The 18525-nt window shown below is 49.1% G+C and overlaps 1 protein-coding gene across 1 annotated transcript in view; it reads left to right on the top strand.

The window, feature by feature from the left end:
* Positions 1-18525, top strand: part of LOC147102401 (RNA-binding protein Musashi homolog 2-like) — a 269465-nt gene that overhangs the window by 16329 nt on the left and 234611 nt on the right. The window contains exon 2 of the mRNA XM_085964792.1: positions 12667-12781. Coding sequence (XP_085820918.1) covers positions 12667-12781 — 115 coding nt within the window. The remainder of the gene's footprint in view (positions 1-12666; positions 12782-18525) is intronic.

Raw genomic sequence — 18525 nt, 5'->3', positions numbered from 1 at the left:
CGACTGTCAAAAATGCTAACTGACGCACAAGAAGTGTTCCAGCAGGGACTCGGAACACTAAAAGGCATAACAGCGACGATCAAAATAGAGGAAAATGCAAGCCCAAAGTTTTTTAAGGCCAGACCGGTACCTTATGCGATCCGCCCAGCCGTCGAAGCAGAGCTGGAAGGTTTGGAACGTTCAGGAGTACGGTCCAAAGTGGACTGGAGCGAGTGGGCTACACCCATCGTTCCTGTAATGAAGAGGTCATTGAGTAATACGCCTGGGGAACCAAAGAAGGTTCGTATCTGTGGGGACTTTAAGGTGACAGCGAACCCAGTCCTTCACACTGTACAATATCCGCTTCCGCGGATTGAAGATATTTTCGCCTCGCTATCTGGAGGGAAACGCTTCACTAAGATTGATCTGGCCCAGGTGTACCTGCAAATGGAGGTAGAAGAAGCCTCGAAACAGTACCTCACGATCAACACTCATAAAGGTCTCTACCAATACAACCGGCTGGTGTTCGGGGTAGCATCAGCTCCGGCTATTTGGCAAAGGGCAATGGAACAAGTCCTGCAAGGGATTCCAGGGACCCAGTGTTATTTGGACGACATCCTGGTCACGGGCGAAAATGACAGTGATCACCTCGCCAACCTGGAGCAGGTGCTCACTAGATTGAAGGAATATGGGCTCCGAGCTAATCGCCACAAATGCGAGTTTTTCCAGGAGCAGGTCTCGTATTGTGGCCACGTTATTGATAAAGAGGGGTTACATAAGTCCCCTGAAAAGATTGAGGCAGTAGTCAAGGCACCGGAAAATGTGTCACAACTGAGGTCGTTCCTCGGGCTGGTGAACTACTACCATAAGTTCTTGCCGAATTTGTCTACCGTACTACACCCACTGAACACCCTACTGCAAACGGGGGTGCCATGGAAGTGGAGTGACGAATGTAAACGAGCTTTCCAGAAGAGCAAAGCATTGATCACATCGAAAGAGGTGTTGGCTCATTTCAGCCCAGCACTACCAATTCGGTTGGCGTGTGATGCATCACCCTATGGCATTGGAGCGGTGCTGTCGCACAAATTCCCAGACGGCTTGGAGAGGCCAGTAGCCTTTGCGTCTCGGTCACTAACCTCAGCCGAGCGTAACTACGCCCAGATTGACAGGGAGGCCCTCAGCCTAGTGTGGGGAGTGAAAAAGTTCAATCACGATCTGCACGGGCAGAAGTTCACTTTGTTGACTGACCACCAACCACTTGTCTCCATCTTTAATCCAAAGAAGGGCGTTGCGGTGATGACTGCGCAACGGCTACAAAGATGCTCCCTTTTTCTAGGGGCGCACCAATATGATATCGAGTATAAGGGCACGAAACAGCATGGAAACGCTGATGGGCTATCACGCCTGCCACTGCCTACTGCGGAGGAAGCACCAGCAGTGGATCCTGTCGAAATATTTCATTCGACTATAATTGAATGCTTGCCAGTAACTAACGCTGGTATAGAGAAGGAGACCCGAAATGACCCGACACTGTCTCGGGTATATGATTTGACGGTGAAGGGATGGCCAGCACATGGCGACTCACCGTTGCCAGCATTCTCATCCAGAAGAGAACAGCTGTCAGTATGCCAGGGGACCTTGATGTGTGGATCCCGAGTGGTAATTCCACCCAAGTTAAGGGAGAGAGTGCTCAATGAGCTTCACGAAGGTCATCTGGGAGGGGTGAAAATGAAAAGCCTTGCTAGGGCTTATGTGTGGTGGCCGGGGATCGATCAGCAAATCGAGGACCTGATTAAGAGCTGCTCAGGATGCCAGAAGGTCCAAAATGCACCACCACATGCCCCTCTACACCCATGGGAGTGGCCCTCGTCTCCATGGCAACGGGTGCATATTGATTTTGCTGGTCCATTCATGGACTCAATGTTTTTAATAGCTGTGGATGCGCACTCGAAATGGCCTGAGGTGATCAAAATGTCCTCCACCACCACAGAGAAAACTATTGCAGTCCTACGGACCATTTTTGCCAGGAACGGCTTGCCAGAGCAGATTTGCTCTGATAACGGACCACAGTTTGTGTCCGAAGAGTTTCGAAGATTTATGAAAAGGAATGGGGTAAGGCATTACACATCCGCCCCGTATCATCCAGCCACAAATGGATTGGCTGAGAGGTTCGTACAAACCTTTAAAAAAGCAGTAAAGGCCATGTGCGATGACGACATTCCACTGCAGCATAAGGTGGACAATTTCCTGTTAGCCTACAGAAATGCGACACATGCAGTCACCAACCAGGCCCCGGCCATGATGTTCTTTAACCGAAGGTTGAGATCTCGTCTGGATTTGCTCAGACCAAATGTACGAAGAGATGTTGAGAATAAGCAATTCCAGCACATCAATGAGAAGCCGACGAGCTTCAATGTAGAGCAACCAGTCTTGGCCCGCGACTACCGAACAGAGAAATGGCAACCAGGAACGATATGCACACGGCAGGGGCCACTAATGTACACAGTGGATGTTGGGGGAACATTGTGAGACGCCATGCTGAACAGATCCTAGAGTCACAGGAACGAGTCAACCCCATGTCTCGGCCATACGTACCTGGGGAGGAACCCGACGTACAGGTCGTATCTACCTCAGAAACAATAGCATTGGAAGCTGATGAATCAACTGACGACAGGGTGGTAGAATCGCTTCCGCACCAAGAGCAAGACACTCGGGAAAGGCGTTATCCAGAAAGAATCAGGAAGCCTCCCCAAAGACTGAATTTATAAATGGACTATTTCCAGTTAATGTTGCATGTTAAAAGTGTTAATTGTAATTAGTTTGAGATTTAATTGTTAAATGAGTGTTATGGTACTGTTAATCTAAAAGGGGAGGAATTGTAGTGTATGTACCTTTTAAGGGGAGAACGACTTTTTACAGCTCCTGTATCCTGTAGTACCGGCAGTGACCACACCTGTCTATAAACCCTGAGTAGTGCTCTGTATAGTCAGTTGCAGTTTGAACCTCATTCAGTAAACACCTGTTGATCGTTCCCTGCAGTCTTTGTCTGATTATTGAAGGACACAACATTAAGATACCCGGATTTAACAGCCACCACTGGCAGGAGGGTCGGGTAACCAGAGGACACAGATTTCCTGTCATTGTCAGAAGAACCAGGAGGGAGAAGAGGAGAATTTATTTTACGCAGCGACTGGTTGCGATCTAGAATGCGCTGTCTGAAAGGGCGGTAGAAGCAGATTCAATAGTAACTTTCAAAAGGGAATTGGAGAAATACTTGAAAAGGAAAAACATTTGCAGGGCTGTGGGGGAAAGAGCAGAGGGAGAGTGGGACTAATTGGACAGCTCTTTCAAAGAGCCGGCACAGGCACGATGGGCCGAATGGCCTCCTTTTGTGCCGTATGATTCTATTTACACGGTTGATGGTCGAGCGGCTGAGACGGCCTATCCCACAGCTACCCGCGTGGATCTCGTCCGCAACCGCACAGGACCTGCGCGCGAGGTGTATCACTCCATCCTCCCATTGGTTGGTGTTTCCTGCAGGCCGCCTGTGGCTAAGAGTGGAGGGGGGTGGGGTTTAGCCTTTCTGCAGGAATGTTAATGGACACCGTGCACTTAGGAAGATGTGAGAGAGAGAGATCGTATCGGGAAACGGAGCATTTGCTAATCCGCTTAACAAGCTTGACATGAATCTTGTCATTCATGTGAAAATTGCTTATGTAATAACACTGGGCAGCCTGCTGGTGGCGCTGTCCAGGGAGTATAAATACTCGGGCATGGGCCCAGCTTGCTCAGGACATTCTTTAACAGGAACTAGTGAAGGACACAACTAGATCTCCATGTTGAAAAACAGTTGATTAAAGCCTTGTTTAATACTCAGACCAAGTGCCTCGTAGTTTTCTTAGGATCGCTGTGATAAGCTTTGACGTATCAGTGGACCCCAAAGCCAAGTGGAAAAGGTCGACTAACCCTTTGACTCGCTTCGGAGCCAGCCTCCCTTTGTCACTTGGCTTTATCAGCTGGTAACGTGAGCCATGCACCCAGTAACGTTGGTACTACGTGACCTTGTACTTCAGATTTCCTGGACAAAAGGCACAAGGTTGCTTCAGCTGCCACAGTGACATTTCCAGAAATGTACCAAGTTACGTTCAATGTTAACCAGGACAGCTGCCCAAGACATTTGCGATGCTCTGGGGTGGAATCTCATTTGTGCAAAGCTCATCAGTAATGGAACCGTCCCGTTGACGAGGGGGAGGGAGAGAGGGATTGGAAAGGAGGATGAGCTGAGGAACCCCAGCTCACAGGAGCTCATTTCAGAGCAGCATTTTGAGCGAGGCCTGGGAGCCGGCTGTCAGCAGGCTGATGGATGATGTACGGCAGGGTTGCGGGGGGGGGAGGGAGTTGGTAGAGAAAAAAACACTTTAAAAAGGCAAACGCACCTGCAGGACCTGAGCAGGTGCACCGGTCATTCCTCACGTGTGTGGAGCTCCTGATCTTGGGACCGTGAGAAGGAGCTGGGTGTCTAGACATCAGGTCAGTGGCCCAAGTCCACCATGACAGCCTGTGCCAGTGACTGGTAACCAAGGGGAAGGGGAATCAGTGCTGCATCATCTTTAAAAGGAGCCGGATCGATGGTTTCTGCCTATCCTTTGAAACTTAACCTACCAATTTTTTTGCCATTTATTGCCCATCCCTAGTTGCCCTTGAGAAGGTGGTGGAGGGCCGCCTTCTATTAAATCTCCCCTTAAACCTTCACTGCTCTAAAGAGAAAAACCCCAGCTTCTCTAATCTCTCCACATAAACTGAAGTCCTTCATCCCTGGTACCATGTGGTGAAGGTGCTCCCACAGTGCTGTTAGGGAGGGAGTTCCAGGATTTTGACCCAGCGACGATGAAGGAACGGCCGATATTCTTCCAAGTCAGGATGGTGTGTGGCTTGGAGGGGAACTTGGAGGTGGTGGTGTTCCCATGCGCCTGCTGCCCTTGTCCTTGTGGTGGAAGTAATGCGTTTGGGAGGTGCCGTCGAAGAACTACACTGCAGGACAATGTAGCTGTACTCCCGTTGGGCCCATGGAAAAGTCACCTGTTGAGTTTATGACCAGAGTCGAACAATAAATAGGCACTTATTGCTTAAAAAGCAAAAAATGGCAGATACTGGAAATCCAAAGCAAAAGCAGAGAATGCTGGAAGCCCTCAGCAGGTCAGGCAGCATCTGTGGAGACAGCAGATGAGTTAATGTTTCAGGTGTGGCCCCCTCAGTAGAACCTTAACTTGCCTCTTCTCTCCACAGACGCTGACAGACTTGCTGAGTATTTAGAGCATTTTCTGTTTTTACATTGGTCCTGCTTTACACCACCCCCAGGTTCCACCCCCCCACGCCCTCCCCTCCAAGTCACGCACCAACCCAACTTGGAAATATATCGGCCGTTCCTTCATCGTCGCTGGGTCAAAATCCTGGAACTCCCTCCCTAACAGCACTGTGGGAGCACCTTCACCACACGGACTGCAGCTGTTCAAGAAGGTGGCTCACCACCATCTTCTCGAGGGCAATTAGGGATGGGCAATAAATGCTGGCCTTGCCAGCGACGCCCACATCCCAAGAATGAATCAATTAAAAAAAAGAGGTTTTAAAAAATTGGTCCAATTCGCAGTTATACCGGAGTCTGCTGCTCCCCTACAGAGACCAGATTCAATGGCTCACAGAGGCCGAGCTCGGTGAATCTGATTGCTTGCGCACCATCACCACCGGGGGGTGCAGCTGTTAAAGGAGGAGGCCCCACCACCAGGTCCTCAGGGCAACGGGGGGTGGGTAATAAACGCCAGCCTTGCCAGCATCACCCACATCCCGAGAGCAAGTTTCAGAAAAAGGCCTCTGCCCCAGTGTTGGACAGGCCCCAAGGAGATCCTAATACAAAAGCAAAATACTGCGGATGCTGGAAATCTGAAATAAAAACAGAAAATGCTGGAAATACTCAGCGGGTCGGGGCAGCATCCGTGGAGAGAGAAACAGAGTTAACGTTTCAGGTCGATGACTCTTCGTCAGAACTGGAAAAATCTGGAGTACTTCTTGCAATTTAGTATACTGTATTCGCTGCTCACGATGCGGTCTCCTCTACATTGGGGAGACCAAACGCAGATTGGGCGACCGCTTTGCGGAACACCTCCGTTCAGTCCGTAAGGGGGACCCCGAGCTTCCGGTCGCCTGTCACTTTAATTCTCCGCTTCACTCCCGCTCTGATCTCACTGTCCTCGGCCTCTTGCACTGTTCCAATGAAGCTTAACGTAACCTCGAGGAACAGCACCTCATCTTTCGATTAGGCACTTTACAGCCTTCTGGACTCAACATAGAGTTCAACAATTTCAGATCATAACCTCGGCCCCTATCCTTTTTTTCCCATTTTTTTTCTCTCTCCCACATGGCAGCTGTCTTTCATTCTGCCAGTGCCATTTACACTTCATCTAGAGCCATCTTTTGTTTTTTCTAACATGTCCCATTACCATCTCCTTTGCCTCGCACCATCTCTTAATGTCTCTTAATCTCTCCTGCCTTCCGTCCTATCACAGACCTTCCCTTTTGTTCTTTCCTCCCCTCCCCCCTCTCCCTGCCCCTGCCCCTGCACTTGCTTAAAAACCTGTTCCATCTCCAACTTTTTCCAGTTCTGACGAAGGTTCATCGACCTGAAACGTTAACTCTGTGTCTCTCTCCACAGATGCTGCCTGACCTGCTGAGCATTTCCACCATTTTCTGTTTTTATACCAAGGAGATACTGCTTGATCGTGTGAAGGTCCATTAGGCTTTCTCTCTCTGGTAGTTCTCCCTGTCGCTGTTTTCCTCCCTCGAGAGATTAAATGAAGGAGTCCGTGGAGTGTAGACTATCAGGGTGATCCTGCACTCCTAGTTGGGAGGTCAAGCTCCCTTTGATTCGGAAATCGAAGGAAAGAAAGACTTGCATTTATATAGCGCCTTTCATGACCTCAGGATGTCCCAAAGCACTTCACAGCTTTGTATGCTACACTTTTGGAGTGTAGTCACTGTTGTAATGTAGGAAACGCGGCAGTCAATTTGCGCACAGCAAGCTCCCACAAACAGCAATGAAACAATGTCCAGTTAATCTGTTTTTAGTGATGTTGGTTGAGGGATAAATATTGGCCAGGACACCGGGGAGAACTCCCCTGCTCTTCTTCGAATAGTGGCATGGGATCTTTTACGTCCACCTGAGAGGGCAGATGGGGCCTCGGTTTAACATCTCATCCAAAAGACGGCACCTCCAACAGTGCAGCACTCCTTCGGTACTGTCCTGAGTTGTAACTCTTCAGTATTGTATTGTGGGTGAGGAGTGAGCATGTTTGCTACATTTGGTGCCCATCCCTCTCCAGTGCCCTCACTGACCCTATCCTCACCTGACGCGCATAGGCGAGCGCTTTACAACGGGGATAGCGAGCGGGAGCAGGAATCCAGGCCCCTCCACAGCCTTGAGACCTTGAAGCCAAATGTAGGCCGTCACCCCGGGAGAGATCGGCTCGAAGCAAGGATCCAGTGTGGTCTGAATGACTCAGTATACTTAACAGGAGAGCTGGCTATTCCTTCCTCTGTAACCCTGTGGTCTGAGAGATGTCTGTCAGATGCCATGTGTGTGAAATATTTGATCAGTAAAATCTTTTCCCGGTCTTCAATATGTAGTCAACCATTGTATCAGTGATGTGGCACTGTTCTCTCATTGGAGAGGGACAGGAGTAAGCCATTCAATAGCCCCGAAGGCAGCAGGCCGGATAGATAAGGTGGTTAAGAAGGCATATGGGATACTTGTCTTCATTAGCCGAGGCGCAGAATATAAGAGCAGGGAGGTTATGATAGAGCTGTACAAAACACTAGTTAGGCCACAGCTGGAATACTGTGTGCAGTTCTGGTTGCCACACTATAGGAAGGATGTGATTGCATTGGAGAGCGTGCAGAGGAGATTCACCAGGATGTTACCTGGGCTGGAGCGCTTCAGCTATGAGGAGAGACTGGACAGGCTGGGGTTGTTTTCCTTGGAGCAGAGAAGGCTGAGGGGGGACCTGATTGAGGTGTACAAAATTATGAGGGGCATAGATAGGGTAGATAGAAAGGAACTTTTCCCCTTAGTAGAGGGGTCAATAACCAGGGGGCATAGTTTCAAAGTAAGGGGCAGGAGGTTTAGAGGGGATTTGAGGATAAACTTTTTCACCCAGAGGGTGGCTGGAATCTGGAACTCAGTGCCTGAAAGGGTGGTAGAGGCAGGAACCCTCGCAACATTCAAGAAGCATTTAGATGAGCACTTGAAACGCCATAGCATACAAGGCTACGGACCAAGTGCTGGAAAATGGGATTAGAATAGACAGGGCTTGATGGCCGGCGCGGACACAATGGGCCGAAGGGCCTCTTTCTGTGCTGTATAACTCTATGACTCTATGATCTAATTGAATGGTGGGGCAGGCTCGAGGGGCTGAATGGCCTCGGTACAGATTCATGGGTTATACCCAGATCTGTATGTAGCTGGGGACGACAACAACAGCTTGCATTTATATAGCGCCTTTCACGTAGCAGAACGTCCCTACTGTGCAGAGCTCAGCCGTCTGGATTGTTTAGAACAAGGTCTGTTGGCCACTGAGTTGCTTACAGGCTGGGGGATTGCTGTCTGTCACGTCACCTGGTTGGCCTCAGTGCCCCTGGGCTGAGTGGGGTGGGGAAATCAGCCAGGGTTCCCCGGTCGAGATCCAGAAAAAGTGCATGTGCATCAGCAGAGAGAAAAATTGGCATAATTGCAATACTCCCCGTGGTAGAATAGTCTTCTGACAGTCATTGTATAGATGTCTAGACTTTTATATTTAGAGTAACCACTTGGCTATGGTTTTGGAGGGGCCTGGGTGTTGCGGAGTACAATGTTAGAAAAATACATTAATATACTTTTTAGAGAAAAGCTGAACAGGCTTGGGACTCAATACTCAAGTAAAGAGAAGCCTGAGGGGTGGCCTAATAGAGGTCTTTAAAACATTGAGGAGGGTTGGTAGGGTAGACATAGAGAAGGTGTTTCCACTTCTGGGGGAGACCAGAGCTCGGGGTCATAAATAAAAGATAGTCACTAATAAATCCAGTCGGGAATTCAGGAGAAACTTCTTTACCCAGAGAGTGGTGAGAATGTGGAACTCGCTACCACAGGGAGTGGTTGAGGCGAATCGCATGGATGCATTAAGGAGAGGCTAGATAAGCATATGAGGGAGAAAGGAATAGAAGGATACGCTGATAGGGTTAGATGTAGAGGGGTGCGAAGAGGCTGGAGTGGAGCATAAACGATGGCGGAGACCAGATAGGCCGAATGGCCTGCCTCTGCACTGTAATTTCTGTGTCATTCTGTGGTGGGGGTGATCAGTAAAATTTGTATTAATACATTTATAATGGAACCTTCATCACCGTAGCAAAAGGAGACTTGACACATGCTGCCATCAAGGCCACACTGTTGACTGGTCCCCTGCAAGCTTTGCCTGTCACAAACTATCCCCCGTTAAATCCCTGCTTTTGTTAAGACGCTCCGGCATTTATGAACAGGATCACTGTGTGTTCTGTGCAAACTCCGGCTGCATGCAGGCATGGATTTAGAGGTCTATAAATGAAGCTTGTTGCAATAAACTTGTCAAAATCTCACTCAGAAGCGCAATGCAAGTTGACTCGCGCATTCCCATTACCTGAGCTGTTTGTCAGAAAACAAACCCAATTTAATTTTATTTGATGTGTTGCTTTTCCTCATTATCTCCTGTTTGTAGCTTCTGGGAATATGTGTTTCTGTCTCTGAGACCACAGCTTACTGCTGCCAATCCCAGCCCTCCAGCTAAGCTGCAACACAGGTCCACGGCAGCCACCAACTCCAGCCCTTTCAGTTCAGTAAGACAGAGATGTGGAGGAATTTCTTCTCTGAGGGTGGTGAATCTTTGGAATTCTCTACCCCAGAGAGCTGTGGCGGCTGAGTCACTGAATATATTCAAGGCGGAGATAAGACAGATATTTGAGCTACAGGGGAGTCGAGGGTTGTGGGGAGCGGGCGGGAAAGTGGAGTTGAGGACAAGATCAGATCAGCCATGATATTATTGAATGGCGGAGCAGGCTCGAGGGGCCGACTCCTGCTCCTATTTCTTATGTTCTGAACATTCAAGTTGAGAGGCTAGGAGACGACTGGCAATACAGCTAATATCTGAACTATAAGGGAGGGTGGGACTAGTTGGATAGCTCTACCAAAGAGCCTGCAGAGGCACAATGGGCCGAATGGCCTCCTTCTCCTGTATCATTCTCTGATTCTATATTCTTGCAGCCCCAAGACCCCACTTCCCTTGCCCTCGAGAGGCCATCTACCCCTGAGAGGTACCCCTGGGATGAGAGGGCTGTCCAACGAGGAGAGATTGAGTAGAATGGGCTTATATTCTGTGGGGTTTAGAAGAATGAGAGGTGATCCCATTGAAACATATAAGATTCTCAGGGGTAGATGGCCTCTCGAGGGCGAGGGAAGTGGGGTCTTGGGACTGCAAGAATATAGAATCATAGAATGATACAGGAGAAGGAGGCCATTCTCTCTCAGGTGGACGTAAAAGATCCCATGATAATATTTCGAAGAACAGGGGAGTTATCCCCGGTGTCCTGGTCAATATTTGTCCCACAACCAACATCACTAAAACAGATTATCTGGTCATTATCACATTGCTGTTTGTGGGACCTTGCTGTGCGCAAATTGGCTGCCGCGTTTCCCACATTACAACAGTGACTACACTTCAAAAGTACTTCATTGGCTGTAAAGCGCTTTGAGACGTCCGGTGGTCGTGAAAGGCGCTATAGAAATACAAGTCTTTCTTTCTTTTTGGAGGTGGGCTCCAACTGTCCCTTTAAGGATCTGCTGGTTCGGCCGCATATAGGCCTGGTTATCCTGACTGGATAGCAGGCCCGGCTCCATTTAGGGCTGCCCAGTTTTGTGGAGGGGTCCTGAAAGAGGCTTAAGGCCCCCATTTTGCACATGCAAAGTGACCAAACCCCTGTTTCAGGTGCGGAACCTGGACGCCTATACGTCAACCTTTGCCAATATGGCGGGCGGCTGTAAAATAGGCACGGGGTCAATGAATTTCCAGGCCGTGATCTCTTTCTAGCCCTGTGAAAGCAATGGCGCAAAATCAATAAAATTGTGATTATTGGTAACTCTACTGCAAGCTTAATTCTAGTCTTGACATTCTGGGCATTTACTGAGAGCTTTCCTCCGTGTGTATGTTATATTATTTATTATTAGTAAATTTCCATTTAGTTACCCACGGTCAGTTGATGAGTTGTCTTCTTTCATGTACACATGTACAACGTGGAAACGGAGTTGTAAGAGTCCCTTCAGAAACTTGCTCCATAGCGCCACCTACTGACTAGAGCTTGCAACTACTTTGTTACAGGAAGCTGTTTACATACAGGATTTCCATTCTAAATGTTTACAGGAAAATTCACAGTTAAATGTTGGCATAAAAGCGTGACAATAGGGAGTTCACATGAAGTGCATGCACATAGAAGATTTTTAATATTATATACTGGTCAGTCCCCTGTGGTGATGCACATGGAGAGTCCGGACTAAGTGCTGTTGTGATCTGGAATGCGCTGCCTGAAAGGATGGTGGAAGCAGATTCAATAGTGACTTTCAAAAGATGAATCGGATCTCTACTTGAAAAGGAAAAACTTGCAGGGCTATGGGGAAAGTGCAGTGGGGGGGAAGTGCAACTAATTGGAGAGCTCTTTCAAAGAGCCGGCACAGGCTCAGTGGGCCGAATGGCCTCCTTCTGTGCTCTAAGATTCTGTGTCACCTTCAGGTGAAGCGAGGTTTGAGGCCAGAGGATAATCGAGCTGACGTAATTAGTTCCCATTTTAAAGTGGGCCGTCCTGCCCTATTTTTATATCTGATGGATATTTAAAAATTTTCCTGTTGGCTTTTCCCGTTGTAAATCCCTGTGCCCACGTTTATAATGTCACGGGACACTTAAATAAAGCAACCTGCACTGCACAGCGAGCCATGAACACAGAGACGACAACAGCAACAACTTGCATTTATACAGCGCCCTTTAACGTGGTAAAACGTCCCAAGGCGCTTCACAGGAGTGTTAGCAAACAAAACTTGGCACCGAGCCGTAACGGGAACGGTAGCACAGTGGTTATGTGACTGGACTACTAATCCAGAGGCCTGGACTAACAATCAGGAGACACGAGTTCAAATCCCACCACGGCAGCCGGGGAATTTAAACTCGGTGTGGATGCTGATGACGACCGTAAAAACTCAACTGGTTCACTAATGTCCTTTAGGGGAAGGAAATCTGCCGTCCTTACCCGGTCTGGCCTATGTGTGACTCCCGACCCACAGCAATGTGGTTGACTCTGAAATGGCCGAGCAAATCACTCAGTTGTACCAAATCACCACCTTCTCGAGGGCAATTAGGGATGGGCAATAAATGGCGGCCTTGCCAGCGACGCCCACATCCCGTGAATGAACCAAAAAAAGAGATATTTAAGGACAGGTGGCTAACGAGCCCCACGCGGGAAAGAGAAAACCAACCCTGTTTTCCCTCTGACTGAGTAGGCTGTTCGTTCTAACACTTGTCTGATTCTGTCTTTTGTTTTTTCTCCCCCCCCCCCACCCCCCACCCCACCCCACCCCACCCCCAACAGGTAGAATGTAAGAAAGCGCAGCCTAAAGAAGTAATGTTCCCCCCAGGAACCCGAGGCCGTGCTCGGGGGTTACCGTACACCATGGACGCATTCATGCTGGGAATGGGAATGCTGGGTAAGGCCTCGACTCCAGTTCCTGTTCCTTCATTTTGTGCGGGGAGGTGGTGGGTGGGTGTTTGATTGCTGGAAGTTTTCTGAAGAGATTTAGTAAGATTTGTTATACCAGAGGTGTAAAATGGATGAATTAATCAGCGTGGAGCTTGAACAATATAATTAATGTTGCCAGAGTGAACACGTTGATTAATCCAAGCTGAATTTTAAAATTAAATGAATCAAATTAATATTTAAGGTTGGAAATTTATTTACTGGGGACAGAGGGAAAATTTCAAGTTTATTAATCTGAATTTGTCTTGATTTATTTCTTGTCTCCCTCATTCCCCCCCCCCCCCCCAACCCTCTGAAGGTGTTCACTCCCACCCAGGGTACAGTTCGATGGGCGACAGCCTTCCCGGTATCTCAACCAAATGACCCTCGTCGCGTGTGTGTGACCCTAGATAATGAATGCTGGTAGGCTCTTCAACCATGGAGGGTCTCACAGTTGAGCCTGATCCTGTCCCCGCCCCAGTGTCCATATACATCCACTTTTCGGCAGGAATGCCTAGGTGGTCTCGGATGATTCCCCACTCCTCCCCTTCCCCCCCCCCCCCTCCCCCCCTCAGTTCCACAGTTCAGGAGTCCTCAGGCCAAACATACTCCCCCAATTGAAATCAGCTAATTCAGCACAGACTGTTCTACATCGCTCAGCTTGACAATTGTCATTGTGACTCTGTGCCCTTCACTTCTTTATATATATATATAATAATAAAAAAGCCTCAGTGTAATATCTGAGGTGGGACAGTTTGTACCTAAAGCTGCTGGATGTTTGCACACCTCAATGCCGTTGGTGTGTAACGAGCTGAACGCAGTAAGTCTGCAGGCGACAAAGCTCTTCAAAGGTTCCCTGACTGATGGTGATACTCGGCGGGGAGGGGGGAGGAAACTTTCTAGACTCTGATATTCAGCTCATCAGTCTTTGCCGTAGCAACTCTTGAGACATCTACTCTGATCTGGTGAAAAGAGGAAGTGCTGATCCTCGACGGGAAGTCCGATGGAATTGTGGACCTAGGTCAAAGTTGCCGAGCTTTCAGTCAAAACTAAGTGAGGGTCGCTGATTTGGCGTGGTCCGCTAGTCTTGGAATCAAAGAACAGATAACCCAGCCAGTCCTTCCGAGACCCAGAGTTGTCACTCACGTCTGTCTGCTGTAGTTGGAGGTTTTATTTGGTCTATTCCTGGCTGGCATTTTGGGTGGAACGCTTTAAGAGGTGTGTTTTAACCAGGGTTGTAAAAAAATATAATAAACAATTGCACATTATTCCTGTCTCTTCCGCGCCTCCACCCCACCCCACCCTTTACACACACTTAACCCTACTCGCTCAGCAGAAACCTGGCAGGTGGGCCGTTAAAAGCGCCCCCTGGCTCTTGCCTGTCTGAAAGCTGCCACGATCGCAACATCTGCAATTTTAACCTGCTCTCCTGAGCAGGCAGCAAGGAGACGCGCCCAGGGTCCTCCTTTACATAGGCATGTTGCAGCCCGGTGACATCATTGAGACCCGACTGTATTTTTAACTCGGGCCTGAGCGGGGAAATCCACCCGGAGTTAAAATCGGAGCCTATAGTGTTTCTATTGGCTAATCACAGGATTAATCCCTTCCTGTTCGTAGCTTTAAGGGGGTGATAAACAACTGGGGAAACCTGGCAACTGTAGTCAGAACCTAAAAGGGTTCGCTCATTGGCTTTCTAAATGGGTTTTGATTGGATTGAGATGTGAAATCAATTCCCACTCGTCAGATCAGGCCTGGTGCCCCACTCAGCCTTCCTGTCCAAACTCCTAATGCCCCTAAAGCTTTCAAATCACCGCTGATGTTTTAAGAACATAAGAAATAGGAGCAGGAGTAGGTCATACGGCCCCTCGGGCCTGCTCCGCCATTCAATAGGATCATGGCTGATCTGAATCTAGACTCACGTCCACTCCCCTGCCCTCTCCCTGTAACCCCTAATTCCCTTATCTGCTAGGAAAATGTCTATCTCCATTTTAAATTTATTTAATGTTGCAGGTTCCACAGCTCTCTGGGGTAGCAAATTCCATAGATTTACTACCCTCTGAGTGAAGAAGTTTCTCCTCATCTCAGTTTTGAAAGGGCAGCCCCTTATTCTAAGATTATGCCCCCTAGTTCTAATCTCACCCATCAGTGGAAACATCCTCACCGCATCCACCCGATCAAGCCCCCTCACAATCTTCTATGTTTCGATAAGATCGCCTCTCATTCTTCTGAACTCCAATGAGTAGAGTCCCAACCTACTCAACCTTTCCTCATACGTCAACCCCCTCATCTCTGGAATCAACCGAGTGAACCTTCTCTGAACCGCCTCGAGAGCAAGTATATCTTTCCTGCTGGGCGTGAGTCCTGTAATTGAGTTTACTAGCCAAACGTGTCTGGATTCCCGAGACGTCCGCACAGTGTTGTTGAGGCGAATTGAAGAGAGCGGCACCGTGGAGGCAAGAGCAGAAAGTGAACATTCTTCCTCTAGGCGGTGTCCGTGGCTCGGTTGATAGCACTCTGAGTCAGAAGGCCGTGGGTTCGGGTCCCACGCCAGGGGCTCGAGCCCCTGATCGAGGCTGACACTCCAGCGCGGTACTGGGGCAGCAGTGGGCGGAGCTGGGCTTGGCCAATCGGGGGGAGGTGGAGCTCGAAGGTCGAACTCGAGATTTGGCCGACTTGGGAAGAATGGGGAACTGGGGGGGGGAGCCGACTTACCCAGTCCAAAGTTTGCAGACCGAAGGTGGGTGACGGAGGCTATCGGGAGTGAAATGGAAGTGGGTCTCCAACGCCATGTTGGCCGACCTCAAAATGATGGGGTTGGAGCGGGGGTGGGGGGCGTGCTGTGACCTTGCTCACTGGCTGTGACACAGCTGAGCGAGTGCTGTATTGTTGGAAGTGATCAGGCTCATGTAAATAACCTTTTAAGGTGCCAGAAGAATGGGATGCATTTGTGGGAGGGGAGCGGGCAAACGCTGCCGTTGCTTTTTCCCAATTTGGTCCCGTTCTTTTGTTGGATCGCTAAGAATTACCGTGGCGACGTTAGCTAATGAGCATTTAACCACATTCATATGGTATTGCTAGACTTGAGTGTGAAATCTAGGCTGACACTCCCGGTGCAGTGCTAAGGGAGTGCCGCACGGTCGGAGGTGCCGACTTTCCAATGAGACGTTAAACCCCAAGGCCCCGTCTGCGCTCTCAAGTTGACCTGAACAATCCCACAGCCACTATTTCGAAGAAGAGCTGGGCAGTTCTCCCCAGTGTCCTGGCCAATATCCATTCCTCAATCAACATCACTTAAAAACAATTTAACATGGGCTTGATTTGAGGCTAGACTCCAGAGACGAAAGAGCATTGTGCTAACTTGGGCCCTGGGGGGAGAGGCACGATTCTTTTATGAAATAATTTTAAAAAACAGAGTGGACAGCTGATTTTGTCACCGAGGAGATTAATTTTGAATTAAAACAGCTCCAACAATACAAATCCCTCAAAATCCTTTCTGAAGCATAAAATACTTGCTTGTATTGTGAAACCGTTGTAAGGCCCAAGCGTTTCCTGCTTGTATAATGTGATAAACTGCCCACAGACTCTCGTGGAGTGTTTCTTTCTCCCCTCGCGCGCCTCCTTCGGTAAATTGTATTGACAGCGCGACCCTCGGACGCCCCCACCCCACCCCACCCTACCCTCCCCACCTTGCTCTCGGTTCCCAAGGACAGACAGATGTGAGGATCTCTTGGCTCTTCCCTGAGTGCGCTTTGCGTCAGGGCAGATAATTACTGTGAGATTGACTGTTCACAGAAAGTACTGGAGCAAGAATAAATCAATCGCTCGACGCCAATTGGGGGCGGAAATCAGAAAGGCGGCTAATGGAAGTGGTGGGAAGGTCGTCACAACCATGATTTGGCTCTTGATGAAGCATCCTCGCAGGCTCGCGCTAATGTGCTGCTGATCTTGGAGCAGGCCAATTTGCCCACCGAGGTCAGACCTCGGACTCAGTGGCGCAGAGCTGGGCATTATAGCAGTAAATGAACAGGAAAATTGAAGTAATGTTATGTTAGAAATTTAGAGCGTCGCCTCCCTGACCCAGTGAGAACTGTGTAACGGAGATGCGAATTAACGCAGTTGTCGCGGATGCCCGTTTCCTACGTGACCTTTCACCCTGTGCCACTAGACTGTGACCCCCACCCCACCAAGACGCCGTTGAACAAACTCGTGTAATAGCTTAAAGTGAGGGCTCTCACTCTCTACTGGGCCTGTTCCACCATTCAATTAGATCATGGCTGATCTGGTTCTCAACCCCATTTACCTGCCTTTGCTCCGTATCCCTTAATACCCTTATCTAACAAAAAATCTATCGGTCCCAGTCTTAACATTTTCAATTGACACCCAGCATCCACACAGCCTTTTGGGGGGAGAGAGTTCCAGATACCCACTACACTTTGACTATTCTTCCGTCGCTCCTGATTTGAGTCTGCTTCTAAGTAACAGCCGCAGTTAGACCACACTTGGAGCACTGTGTGCAGTTCTGGTCACAAAGGATATAGAGTGACTGGAGAGGGTGCAAACAAGATTTACAAGAATGATACCTGAACTGCAAGGGTAGTCCTATCAGGAGAGGATGAACAGGCTGGGGCTCTTTTCTCTTGAAAAAAGAAGACTGAGGGGGAACCTAAGAGAGGTCTTTAAAATTATGAAAGGTTTTGACAGAGTGGATACAGAGAGAATGTTTCCACTTGTGGGGAAGAGCAAAACCAGAGGCCATCAATATAAGATAGTCACCAAGAAATCCAATAGGGAATTCAGAAGTAACTTCTTTACCCAGAGAGTGGTGAGAATGTGGAACTCGCTACCACAGGGAGTGGTTGAAGCGAATAGTATAGATGCATTTAAGGGGAAGCTAGATAGGCATATGAGGGAGAAGGGAATAGAGGGTTATGCTGAAAGATTTAGATGAGGAAAGACGGGAGGAGGCTCGAGTGGAGCATAAACGCCGGCATGGACTGGTTGGGCCGAATGACCTGTTCCTGTGCCGTATATCCTATGTAACTCTATGTAAACTTGACACGCTCTGTACTTTGCTAACTCATCCACGTCCTCGGAATAACTCGAGTTTCCCCAGCCGAGCCACACAGACCAGGAGAGTCCCAGACTTGATTCCCTCCCCACGTCCTTCCCTCCGCAGTGCTGGCCTCAGTCCATGACCACTGGGCAGGGTTCCTACTCTTAGATGGTTATCAGGTGATGCCCCCCACCGGGAACTGCGAGCATTCGACTCTGCGTGAGGCAGGAACGCACTCGGCCGCCCCCCCCGATGATCAAATAGAGTGCGGACGGCCACTCCCGAGGCTGACCCGCGGATTCTGGCCACTTGGATGTCAGTGACCACCGCGGGACTGTTAAGTTCAGCAATGGAGTCCACAGCTTCAGGAAGGGAGGAGAGGCGGAGGTGAGAGAATTGACAAGGCGGGTAAAAGCAATCGAAGTCTGGGCCGACTGGCGTGTGGAAAGCTGCAGCGTTGGTGGAAGGGTTAAATTCTGAGGACAGGTCGCATAGACTAGACTAGGCTTGTAGTCCCTCGAGTATAGAAGATTAAGGGGTGATCTCATTGAGGTGTTTAAGATGATTGAAGGATTTGACTGGGGTAGAGAGAGAGAAACTATTTCCTCTGGTGGGGGAGTCCAGAACAAGGGGGAATAACCTTAAAGTTAGAGCCAGGCCGT

This window comes from Somniosus microcephalus, chromosome 22, assembly GCF_052327205.1.
Source record: "Somniosus microcephalus isolate GS21.2 chromosome 22, FLI_Smic_1.0, whole genome shotgun sequence".
Taxonomy (NCBI): domain Eukaryota; kingdom Metazoa; phylum Chordata; class Chondrichthyes; order Squaliformes; family Somniosidae; genus Somniosus; species Somniosus microcephalus.
Note: the sequence above shows the minus strand (reverse complement) of the source record. Positions and strands in the feature narration are given on the sequence as shown.